This window comes from Hemibagrus wyckioides, linkage group LG08 (assembly GCF_019097595.1).
Source record: "Hemibagrus wyckioides isolate EC202008001 linkage group LG08, SWU_Hwy_1.0, whole genome shotgun sequence".
Lineage (NCBI taxonomy): Eukaryota > Metazoa > Chordata > Actinopteri > Siluriformes > Bagridae > Hemibagrus > Hemibagrus wyckioides.
This window is the reverse complement of record NC_080717.1, coordinates 9,531,682-9,543,337: the sequence shown is the minus strand read 5'-3', so window position 1 is coordinate 9,543,337 and position 11,656 is coordinate 9,531,682. Positions and strand designations below refer to the sequence as shown.

The window sequence follows — 11,656 nt, the reverse complement described above, 5'->3', positions numbered from 1 at the left end:
TATTTCACAAACGGTATGCTTTCTATAAAAATGTAAACTATAAAAATATTTTTTTTAAATCCTATTTCTGTTTGGTATAATTACAGATTAAATAAACGCAGCAGGAGAAATGTGTTTGTCCCCGCACGACTGTCACTTTGGTATATTCCTGTCCAGAATGCACTTCGACTTTGTTGCAAATGGCGTCCTCCTGTTCGCACCTAGTGCGTCAAATTTCCAAGACTGGCCGTTTATTTAATAAAAGCTTAAAAGAACCATGGCATTGGAGGTAAGATGGCTGCAGTTTTTTATTTATTCTCTCATTGTTTTGTTTTGTTTTTCATACTGATGCTGCTCCAGTGATGGTCCCTCTGTGTGCACTGATGACCAAAGTAAGGATGGAGGTCATGTCTTACATTCAAGATTTTATTGTCACTATACAGAGAAGTTAGAGCAGTCTTTATTGTAATGATGTATACGGTAAAAATAAGCATGTAAACACTATATATATAGATATAAATAAGTCACTGCACAACAGTTGAACATAGGGATTGCATATAATGAGGGTGTTGAAGTGTCACGAGATGTAAACATACTGAGTATATGTGAATAGACACATACTGAGGTGTACAGAGAGTGCAAATTAATAAGTCTTGTGGATAGAAAAATGCTGAATCAGATTGTTGCGATCCTTCAGGTGCATGTGCATGTGTGTGTGTTCACAAACCAGCTCCTGTATGGTGCTGGGGTTGAAGCTGTTCTTACATCTGTTGGTCTGTAAAGTGATGGACCTGAACCGTGTGCCAGTGAGCAGCAGTTGAAATAAGTGATATCCTGGGTGAGAAGCGTCCTTTAGGATGTTTGCTGCCCTTTTGAGGTGGCGTGCTGTGTACATTTCCTTCAAGGAAGAACGCAGAGAGCAGCCGATGATTTTAATTGCCGAGTTGATCACCCTCTGTGCTGCGGGTGTACCAGGTGGAGATTCAGTACGTTACTATACTCTCGATGGAGCTGCGATAGAAGGACACTAGCAGCAGGCGGTTTTTCTTAAGGATCCTTAAAAAGTAGTGTACTCTTTCGATTGCTGCTGAGATGTTTGTAGTCTAAGAGAGATCTTCAGCAATGTTCGTGCCCAGGAATCTGAAGATCTATTCCTAATCTGGTAACTGGTCCACAAAACTACCCATGTTTATCTTTGGTGACTGTTTTTTTTTTTGGTGTGTGTGCTTTATTTTCTTTAATGTAATAGGTATTTTGGACTCAGCCCTGCTGTTTGCCAGGAACCTGCAGCTGCAGTGTCAGGTTAGTCCAAGTTATGTCATGTAATTTCATTGCGATGTGTTAGCAGATGAGAAAAAAAGGAAAGGTCCACCCTGAAACACATCAAATGTTTGGACTGAAATATCTGTCATGTATTTTGTAATTCTGTGAAGTCTTCAGGTGTGTGCTGTTCTGACATCACAGGAGGACATCGCTGGCACAGTTTCAGTGATGTGTATTAGAAGCAAATATTTCACCAAACTTCAACATGCACTATATTGCCAAAAGTTTTGGGACACTTCTCCAAATCATTGAATCTCTCATCCATGTCTTTATGGACCTTGCTTTGTGCACTGGTGTGCAGTCATGTTGGAACAGGAAAGGGTCATCCCCAAACTGTTCCCACAAAGTTGGGAGCATGAAATTGTCCATTTCATGGGGTTTTGCCAATATAGTGTAAGTGAAATGACAAGCATGATGGCATTCATTTAGGACAGCAGTATTAGCATTAAAGTTGAAGTTTGGAAATCTGGCAACATTATCAACAGGTAGTCAATTGGCATTGTGAGTAATACAGGAAACAATTAACCAAAGTGAAAATAGACCAACTTGTAAATGAAAATCGCTTAAATTGAAACCTTCAACTCATTAATTTCAATCTGTTAATGATGCATGTTCAAACATATTCCTCTCTGCTATTGGTTGTCAGGCTCAGAAGGGGAAATTGTGATTCCACGGAAGAAAACATGGTAAGGCAATGACATTAACCCACTGCTCAATTCTCAATGGTATGTTATAAGAGGAATAAAGCACTTCAGGAAATGCACTTATTGGAAAATGACCATCTTCAGGATAGGCACAGTCCACTTCACACGGTGCTACATCACAGCATGTCCTCATCGATTATTTTTCAGCACAATAAGCGTTTCTTACTTATTGCTCGAGTCACGTTTCACATGCGTATTTTCTCTATAGGAGTAAAGAGGCTGTGTTGCAGGCTCTGGCGGCCACTGTGAATAGGGTATGTCACAACTTTTCTGTCTTTTTTTAGCTGTGCTCTAGATGAAGAAATAGCAAGCTTAAGGAATATAATAAATAAGTGTATGTTTATTTTTCAGGACCCTACTGCCTATCAGTACATGTTTCAGGATGATTCCTACCTCACACCAAGAACATCTGGAGAGTTTGTAAGTGTTCAGTCTGCGTTCTAGAAAATATACACCAGTCAGTGTCAATGTATACTGAGTAAGAGCCTCCTGATAGTCCAGCGCTCTCAGTGCCGTGGCTCAGGTTCGATTCCCGGGCAGTGAGCTAACCCAGCCATTGAAGAGTTAACTCTCAGTGCCGGTCCCAAGCCTGGGTTAAATGGGAGGGTTGTGTCAGGAAGGGTATCTGGTGTAAAACCTGATGATCCGCTGTGGCGACCCCAAACAGCGAGAAACTGAAAGAACAACACCAGCATCAGTTTATGATGAGGAACATCATCACGGTAGTTTTGTAGAAACTCAGCTGTTGAATAAAAAGCCAGTTGTCAGGTGTAATAGACTGTGTACAACTAGAATTTTGCCAACATGCAGGTATATTCACCTTTCTGTTTTTGTTTTTGTTTCCCTAGAAACTGTATTCCTTGTCCCAGGAATCTGGCAGAAATGCAGCTAAATATTTCATTAACACGTACCCCAGGTACTTCCAGAAGCACTTTGCAGAACCGCATATTCCAGTGAGTAACATACATGCGAAAGTTGTCAAACTGTGTGTGTGTGTGTGTGTGTGTAGAAATATATAATGAGCAGGAGTAAGAATTACTAGTTACTAGCACTATCAATTATTAAATGTTGAGTCACAGCAAAGCATAAACTAGTATTCTGAAAATGTATTTCAGTGTCTCCTTACTGCTGCCCCTAATATATTGCTTTATATAAAACATTCCATATCTATATTATATCTAGTGCATATTTAGTGATTAAAGAAGTAATTTCAGTGTTTTCTGTTTGCACAATACTGAGATCACATTGTAAAGTACTGTATCGCATTGAAACTGATCAGGCATAACATTATGACCATCTGCCTAATATTGTGTTGGTCCCCCTTTTGCTGCCAAAACAGCTCTGACCCGTCGAGACATGGACCCGGTCCATGGACTAGGTCCTTAAAGGTGTGCTGTAGTATCCGGCACCAAGATGTTAGCAGCAGATCCTTTAAGTCCTGTAAGCAACTTACAGGACTTAAAGGATACTTTTGATATATACTGACCACTGCAGACCGGGAACACCCCACAAGAGCTGCAGTTTTGGAGATGCTCTGATCCAGTCGTCTAGCCATCACAATTTGGCCCTTTGTCAAACTCGCTCAAATCCTTACGCTTGTCCATTTTTCCTGCTTCTAACACATCAACTTTGAGGACAAAATGTTCACTTGGTGCCTAATATATCCCACCCACTAACAGGTGCCATGATGAGGAGATCATCACTTCACCTGTCAGTGGTCATAATGTTATGCCTGATTGGTGTAGAATCCATTAATTGCTACTCTATTTAATTATTGTTCTTTTTTGTTCTTTGGCAGTGTTTAATGCCAGAGACTCTGGAGCTGCAAATCGAGGAGGTGTCTGAGGCAGCCCTTGTGGAGCGTATCAGGCTGAGAAAGGTCAAGGCGGCTGTGGACATGTATGATCAACTTGTTCAGGCAGGTAGGAGGATCTCTCATAACAGGATCTCCTATAATACATGGCTTCAGTTCATTTTGTTGCAGTTTTTAGACTGAGCTCAAGTTTTGTGTGAGGGTCTGAACAAAAATGTTTGCCCAAACAACCACCCAGCACCTGGCTACTGTACTTTTCACAGGCTCCCCCGTGTCACTGGATCTGACCAATGATCTGTTGGATCTGATTTGTCTACACGGAGATCGGGATCCAGCACGAGAAGACTCCCCAGAACAGAGAACTGACAGTGTGGTAATGAACAGTCAATATATCCTGTTCATTTAGTGTAGAATAAATTTCAGACATATTTTAAACTTTCTTTTGTAGTGTATTTTTATTCAAGGATTGGTCAAAGGAGAATGGCTTCTTTTGTGTAATTTGTATTAATTCATTTGATTCCTTTACATGTATGTTTGTGCTTTGATTTCTAATAGGTAGAAGAGAAAGAGGACTCGAAGCGGAGAAAGGGAAGACCCCGAAAAGCCTCTGAGCTACTAACGATTGTATGGAGGTGAGTTATAGTAAGGTGGAGGTCAGGTAGTAAATATTTTATTTAAGACTTCACACCTGAGTAAACTGATATTCAGTTCTGTTTTCAGTTTATTGTTAAGAGATACACAGATCAGGCATAACATTATGACCACTCAAAGGTGCCATGAATAACACTGATTATCTCCTCATCATGGCACCTGTTAGTGGGTGGGATATATTAGGCAGTGAAAATTTTGCCCTCAAAGTTGATGTGTTAGAAGCAGGAAAAATGGGCGAGGGTAAGGATTTGAGAGAGTTTGACAAGGGACAAATTGTGATGGCTAGACAACTGGATCAGAACATCTCCAAAACTGCAGCTCTTGTGGGGTGTTCCCGTCTGGTCTGCAGTGGTCAGTATCTATTAAAAGTGGTCCAAGAAAGGAACAGTGGTGAACCGGTGACAGGATCATGATCCGATGCAACAGATGAGCTACTGTTGCTCAAATTGCTGAAGAAGTTAATGCTGGTTCTGATAGAAAGGTGTTACACAGTGCATGATGGGTCAGGGCTGTTTGGGCAGCAAAAGCTGGATCAACACAATATTAGGCAGGTGGTCATAATGTTATGCCTGATCAGTGTGAAAACGAATCTCATCCATCTTATCACCAACAGAGAGAATAATAATGCACAGAGGATCTTTAACACCATGCCAGAACGGAACAGTCGATCATACAGAGCGCTCATCAGGGGCATGGTGAAGGTGTGTGTTAGAATCTCAGCTTTTTAAAAACTTAGACAACCCCCCACCCCACCCCAAAAAAAAAAAAACCCGCTATATATGTGTAAGTGGACATTATGTTTTGACCCCACAGTATGGAGCTTACTCTAAGGCTTTTGACATGTACACAGACCTGCTGAACAACCGACTGACTGGTAGGATTTCTTTCTTTCTTTCTTTCTTTCTTTCTTTCTTTCTTTCTTTCTTTCTTTCTCTCTCTCTCTCTCTCTCTCTCTCTCCTCTCTTTTGTTTTATTTTGCTGTCATGAAAATTACACTTTCATTTTTTTAACAAGTAAAACAACACTGATTGAAGGAAGTTGAGCAGAAACAGCTTTGGCTTTTTAATATAAAAATATAAATTATTACTCACGCTGCTCAATATGAACAAATCATTCATTTTCCCTGTAGCTGACGTGTACACCTTCAATGCACTCATCATTGCTGCTGCAGAAGTGAGGGACAAATATGGTGATAAATGGGATCTGATCATTGTAAGTCGTATTGGTTTGTTTAATTCCTGAAGACACAGCTTGTGCTATCACTGTGGTTCTCACTGTGTGTGTGTGTGTGTGTGTGTAGGACCTGCTGAAGCAGATGGCTCAACAGAAGGTGAAGCCTAACCTGATAACATTTAACACAGTGCTGAAGGTACTGCGTTGGTGCGGCTCTTTGGCCAGATCGCAGGCCTTCCCCATCCTCAATGAGATGAAGGCCCTGGGCATCGGTTTGTCTCTCTCACACACACACACACACACACACACACACACACACACAGACAGACTTATTTTCATATCAGATCTTCTGTCTGCATGGTCAGGACATTTTGGACTCTGTTGAACATGCCAGAATGAATTTAATTATTGGATTTTAATTTTTATTTATTTATTAATTAATTAATTATTTTTAAAAGATAGTATTTAGTAAAGTGCACTTGACTCTTAATTTCCCTCTCATTTTATTCTTCTCTATGCCGTCATATCACATAAACAGGGAAAGTGAAATGTATTATTTTCTTTGGCAAAAAGGCAAAAGTTTTAAGATTAATTTGCATATTTAATTATTTACCTTCAGTCATTTTTTACACTTTTTATAATGAATCCAGTTTGGTGTAAGCTGACAGGAAGGCTTCAGATTTGGTGAATAGAACAGCATCTCAGAATGGCCAACAGTGAGATTCCTGTTCTCCTCTCATGCCACATCATACCTTGAGGTGGGTGAGCTACAACAGCCCACAGAAGACCACAGCAGGTTCCACTTCAATCAGCCGAGAACCGAAGTATCAGAGGTCATCATGAGCACTCAGACTGGACAATTAAAGACTTGGAAAAGACCAGATGATTTTGTTTTCCCAATCTTTAATCGTCTAGTTTTGATTAATTTGCTCACGATGGCCTCAGATTCCTGTTGTTGGCTGAGAGGACTGGACCCTGCTGTGGTCTTCTGTTGTTGTAACTCATCAGCCACAAGGTTTGATGTTTTGTTCATGCTGAAATGCTTTTCTGCTCATCACAGTTGTAAGGACTTAACCAAGAAAATGATTTCTGATATCCCTATTAAACAAAATACATGAGCCATATGTGATTACTTATAGTTTTATTGCATTGCTTTTACAAATAGTTTTGTGTCACTTTCTTCTAATTAGGTCCCAGTTTGGCCACCTATGATCATATCCTTGGCATCTTCTATAAAGCAGGTAAATACATTTTTTTTTATCTGATTTCTTTTATTTATTAAGATCAAAACGTCTCATGTATTCATATATGCACATGAACAAATGATGATTATTTACTTAAACTTTTGCTCTGGTTGTCTGTCTGTGATCTTGTCTTGCAGCCAGCTCGGCTCAGGGGCACACGGAGATCCTACAGGAAGTGTTAAATGAGATGTCAGGAAAGAGCTTTACTGCCCAGGACCCAGATGATGGTATAACGGAAGCTAGCTACTACTTATATATTTCATGAGACACTACAATACTGACAATTAATAAATATATAAATTATAAATACCCTGATCAGGCATAACATTATGACCACCTGCCTAATATTGTGTCAGCCTCCCTTTTGCTGCCAAAACAGCCCTGACTCATCAAGGCATGGACTGCACTAGATCCCTGAAGGTTTGCTGTGGCACCAAGATCTTGGCAGCAGATCCTTTAAGTCTTATAAGTTGCGAGGTGGGGCTTAAAGGACATTTACAGGGCTTAAAGGATATTTCTGATAGATACTGACCACTGCAGACCAGGAACACCCCACAAGAGCTGCAGTTTTGGAGATGCTCTGATCCAGTCGTCTAGCCATCACAATTTGGCCCTTGTCAAACTCGCTCAAATCCTTATGCTTCCTGCTTCTAACACATCGACTTTGAGGACAAAATTTTCACTTGCTGCCTAATATATCCCACCCACTAACAGGTGCCATGATGAGGAGATAATCACTTCACCTCTCAGTGTTCATAATGTTATGCCTGATCGGTGTAAAATAAACATGTACAGTTCCCTAGTGTGACGCAAAGTTCTAACACAGCTCTAGGGTAAATGTGTATATCTGGGATTAACTTAATAAACACACGCTCACTCTTTTGCAGTGCAATTCTTCCCAAACGTGATGAGAATTGTAAGTGAACTTTTGATTGTTTTGTACATTTTGCATTCTGATTATTTGATTTCTGCCAAACAACAACAACAACGTCTTCTTTCTCTGTCTCTCTGTTTCTCTACAGTGCCTGGACAATAAGGACATTGAACAGGCTTACAGAGTGCACAGCCTGCTTGAAGTAGGGGACAACTGGCAGCTTTTGGGGGATTCCTATAACCAGAGCATCTACTAGTGAGTATAAATACACAGGCTTGAGGAAATGAGAAGTTGTATAATGTTTATTTATTGTAAGTGTATGACCCCCCCCCCCATTTTAACCCCATATTATTATTATTATTATTGTTACAGTGGGCGGTTCTTCAATCTTCTCTGTATGATGGAGCACATTGACGTGGTGTTAAAGTGGTACAGAGAGTTAATTCCCTCAGTGAGTAGAAAAACATAAAGGCAAACAAATGGAAAAAGTGCTGATCTTTCACCGCAGATATTTCATGTTTCTTGTACTCGTGCTCTTGCTTGCAGCTTTTTTTCCCCAATTCTCAAGGAATAAAAGATTTGCTTCAGGCACTTGACACAGACAACAGATTAGACCTGCTTCCTCAGATATGGAAAGGTGTGTGTAACTCCTGAAATCATTCATGTAGGTTTCTGTGATTTTGTGCAGTCAAAAACAGTATGTGTGTACACTATTGCCAAAAGTTTTGGGATGCCTGCTTTTACACGCACATGAATTTAATATGCCCTTTGCAGCTATAACAGCTTCAAGTCTTCTGGGAAGGCTTTCCAGGAGTATGTTTATGGGACCATTCGACTAGAAGCGCATTTGTGAGGTCAGTCACTGATGTTGGACGAGAAGGCCTGGCTCGCAGTCTCTGCTCTAATTCATCCCAAAGGTGTTCTATCAGGTTGAGGTCAGGACTCGCTCATCCATGTCTTTATGGACCTTGCATTGTGCACTGGTGTGCAGTCATGTTGGAACAGGAAGGGGTCATCCCTAAACTGTTCCCACAAAGTTGGGAGCATGAAATTGTCCAAAATGTCTTGGTATACGGAATCATTAAGAGTTCCTTTTATTCACTGGAACTAAGGAGCCAAACCAACTCCTGAAAAACCACACCTGAATTCAGTGATTTGGAGGGGTGTCCCAAAACTTTTGGCAATATAGTGTATGTGTATATGTGAAGGACAAAGATTTTTTCCCCCCAATTCACTTTGTGTGTTATGTGTAAGATATCAAACGGATGGGACATGACAATAAACTGGACTTGCTGGAGCAGATCCTTTCCCTCATGGCTCGGGAGAAACAAAGCACAGAGGTAATACCTTTACAGAAAGAGAAGTACTTTTAATTATTTAAGCCTAGCGCTTTCCTGGGGCACAGGCCACTGGTGAGGGTCATCCAGGCATCCCTGTCCTGGACAGACTATAGCCTATAGCAGCATTATCTGTCTTTTTAGATACAGACCCTTGTTTCCACCATTATAAAACCTGAAACTAGTCTTCCTTTTTATTTTCTCTGTAATTTAGTCTCCTGTATGTCTCAGACATGCATTTTGTTGCTATGACCACCGATTTTGTTGACTGAGAATCAGTACTTGTCCAGAGAGATAAGCTTTTAGACTTTAGGTCCATTTTTCAAACCTATCTAAAGAATGATTTTTACATTTCTTAGCTAAGATTGCAGTTCAGTGTAAGGATACATAATATGATAGTGTTTGAAAAATTACGTTTGTTGACGTATTCCATTCATTAAGTAAAACAGATAAAAGAAGGATACAGGTTGTTAAACTGTACAAACAGCACTGGTCTAGAATGAAAAACATCTATAAATAACCTTGTATGTATTTTGCAGGTTCAGCATTCATTCGCAGATTGTGCTCTGGATATAAAAAGACTGTTCATGCCGAGTGACCATGGCAGAGTGCCACTAAACTGGTCAACAAATTCCCTCAGTAGCATCACCTCCATCCTGCTGGCAGCAGAAAGGATACAGGAGGCTGGGTAAGAATGGCACTGAGAAAGGGATCCATATAGAGTGCCTTGCATAAGCAATCACTCCTGTTGAACTTTCCTCCAGCATCGTGGCATGTCCTGGCTTTAGTTGTCCAGTTAACGGCTTCTTTCCTCATACATACGACTTTCTACAGCTCATTCAGCACTACTCTTGGTTGCTTCTCTTGATTCTTTCTGGTCTCTCTTTGCTCAAGAAAGACTTTTGTTAGAGAGACTCCTCGATGCAGAGTTGTGGTTGTGCAATAATATTCCCATTTTTAAAAAATAATAATAGATTTAATCATACTCTGTGGGATGTTTTCATAACCAAACCATGACTAGATGCTTTTTCAGAACTGTTTGAGAGCTTTATGATGTTTAGTTGTCTTTAAAGAACTGTATTTATATTGAAATCATAAGACACTCAGAAAGAAATAGCCTTTATTTGTCTCACATACATTACAGCACAATGAAATTCTTTCTTCACATATCCCATCCTTGGAGGTTGGGGTCAGAGCGCAGGGACAGCCGTGATACAGCACCCCTGGAGCAGAGAGGGTTAAGGGCCTTGCTCAACAGCGGCAACTTGGCGGTGCTGGGGCTTCAACCCCCGATCTTCCGGTCAATGACCCAGAGCTTTAACCACTTGACCCATCACGGCCCCAAGCTAATTGAATGTAGCTTGACTCGACTGATTATGCACCAGAACTAATTGTTTTACAACAAATGAATTGAATTTTAAATCTTTTTATCCATCCATCTATTGTCAATACCTGCATTATTCCTAATCAGGGTCCCGGGGATCTGCTGGAGCAGGTCGCCTGTCCATCACAGGGCCACACACATAAATAGAGAACTACACACACTCACACTCACTCCTATGGGCAATTTAGAATTACCAATCCACCTAATGTACATGGTTTTTGGACTGTGGGAGGAAACCGGAGTAACCCCACGCAGGCACAGAGAACATGCAAACTCTACACAGAAAGGCCCCTACCTGTTTGAACCCTGGAGTCGAACTCAGGACCTTCTTGCTGTGTAAAATCTTTTTAATTATCTATAAACTATTTTTCCCACCACTTCAGTATTAGGGATTAGTTTGTGCAGAGTTGACACTATCCCAGTTAAAGCCATTTCATATCTAGGTCATAAGTTACATAAGGGGATAAATACTTAAGCAAGCCATGGTAAACACTGGATAGTAAGAATGATACAGGATGAATAATGTACCTATTTGTTTTTGGGTTGTTTTTTTTTTCTCCAGGGAAATGTTGAACATCTTCAAATCTACCAACAGAATTCCATCGTAAGTATGGCTCCTGTCCCAAACTTCTCCTTTTTTTTTTTCCTTTGCAATCTGTTAGCCAAAAACCTTAAAACACTTTCCCTGCTCACAGTGAGGACCTGATGAATGAGTTTTTTGCCTGTATAAAGGCACACAATGACGTTCAGCAGGCGGTCGAGCTGGTCCAGATCTCTGCCAGTTTTTGCCTTCCGGTTACTCCACATCTCATCGAGAGGGTGCAGAAGGAGTTTGAGCTAACTGATGAGCAAAAGTAAGTCTCTTTTATTATTATTATTATTATTATAGATGCATGAATAGAAATAATTGAATATGCTTCTTTCTTTCTTTTTGCCATCAGGGTGATGTTATCTGAGCTGGAGTCTTCTACATACGAGTGATTTAAAAGGCAGTGAGTGCTTTGTGTAATTTATCATGTCTTTACAATAATAAAATGCAACCTGTAATCAAAGTTTGACTTTAGATTTTGTCTTTTAATACAAACAGTGAGTCTTGATCCTCCTTTTTATTTTCTATGATCAACCTACCAAATATATGCAGTACTCAGTATTAGGCAGGAATTAAGCTTAAATT

The 11,656-nt window shown here is 40.3% G+C and overlaps 1 protein-coding gene across 1 annotated transcript; it reads left to right on the top strand.

Annotated features, from left to right (window-relative positions):
- The first annotated feature begins 153 nt into the window (after positions 1-153).
- Positions 154-11,552, top strand: ptcd3 (pentatricopeptide repeat domain 3). Its single transcript, XM_058397959.1, has 24 exons — positions 154-268; positions 1,229-1,281; positions 1,949-1,988; positions 2,215-2,260; positions 2,358-2,426; positions 2,855-2,959; positions 3,805-3,928; positions 4,083-4,192; positions 4,375-4,451; positions 5,084-5,171; positions 5,284-5,344; positions 5,600-5,682; positions 5,771-5,915; positions 6,834-6,884; positions 7,025-7,114; positions 7,775-7,803; positions 7,910-8,016; positions 8,134-8,212; positions 8,308-8,398; positions 9,016-9,101; positions 9,638-9,786; positions 11,045-11,086; positions 11,178-11,336; positions 11,424-11,552. The coding sequence occupies exons 1-24, from the start codon at positions 180-182 to the stop codon at positions 11,461-11,463; spliced, it is 2,013 nt and encodes a 670-aa protein (XP_058253942.1). The 5' UTR covers positions 154-179; the 3' UTR covers positions 11,464-11,552.
- The last annotated feature ends 104 nt before the right edge of the window (positions 11,553-11,656 follow it).

What these genes read in the sequence shown, in the direction of transcription:
- ptcd3 (XM_058397959.1), top strand. Translation starts at nt 180, where the DNA reads ATGGCGTCCTCCTGTTCGCACCTAGTGCGTCAAATTTCCAAGACTGGC. An exon ending in ATAAATGGGATCTGATCATT is followed by an intron (nt 5,683 to 5,770) that starts GTAAGTCGTATT and finishes GTGTGTGTGTAG; the next exon opens with GACCTGCTGAAGCAGATGGC. An exon ending in GAAAGGATACAGGAGGCTGG is followed by an intron (nt 9,787 to 11,044) that starts GTAAGAATGGCA and finishes TTTTTTCTCCAG; the next exon opens with GGAAATGTTGAACATCTTCA.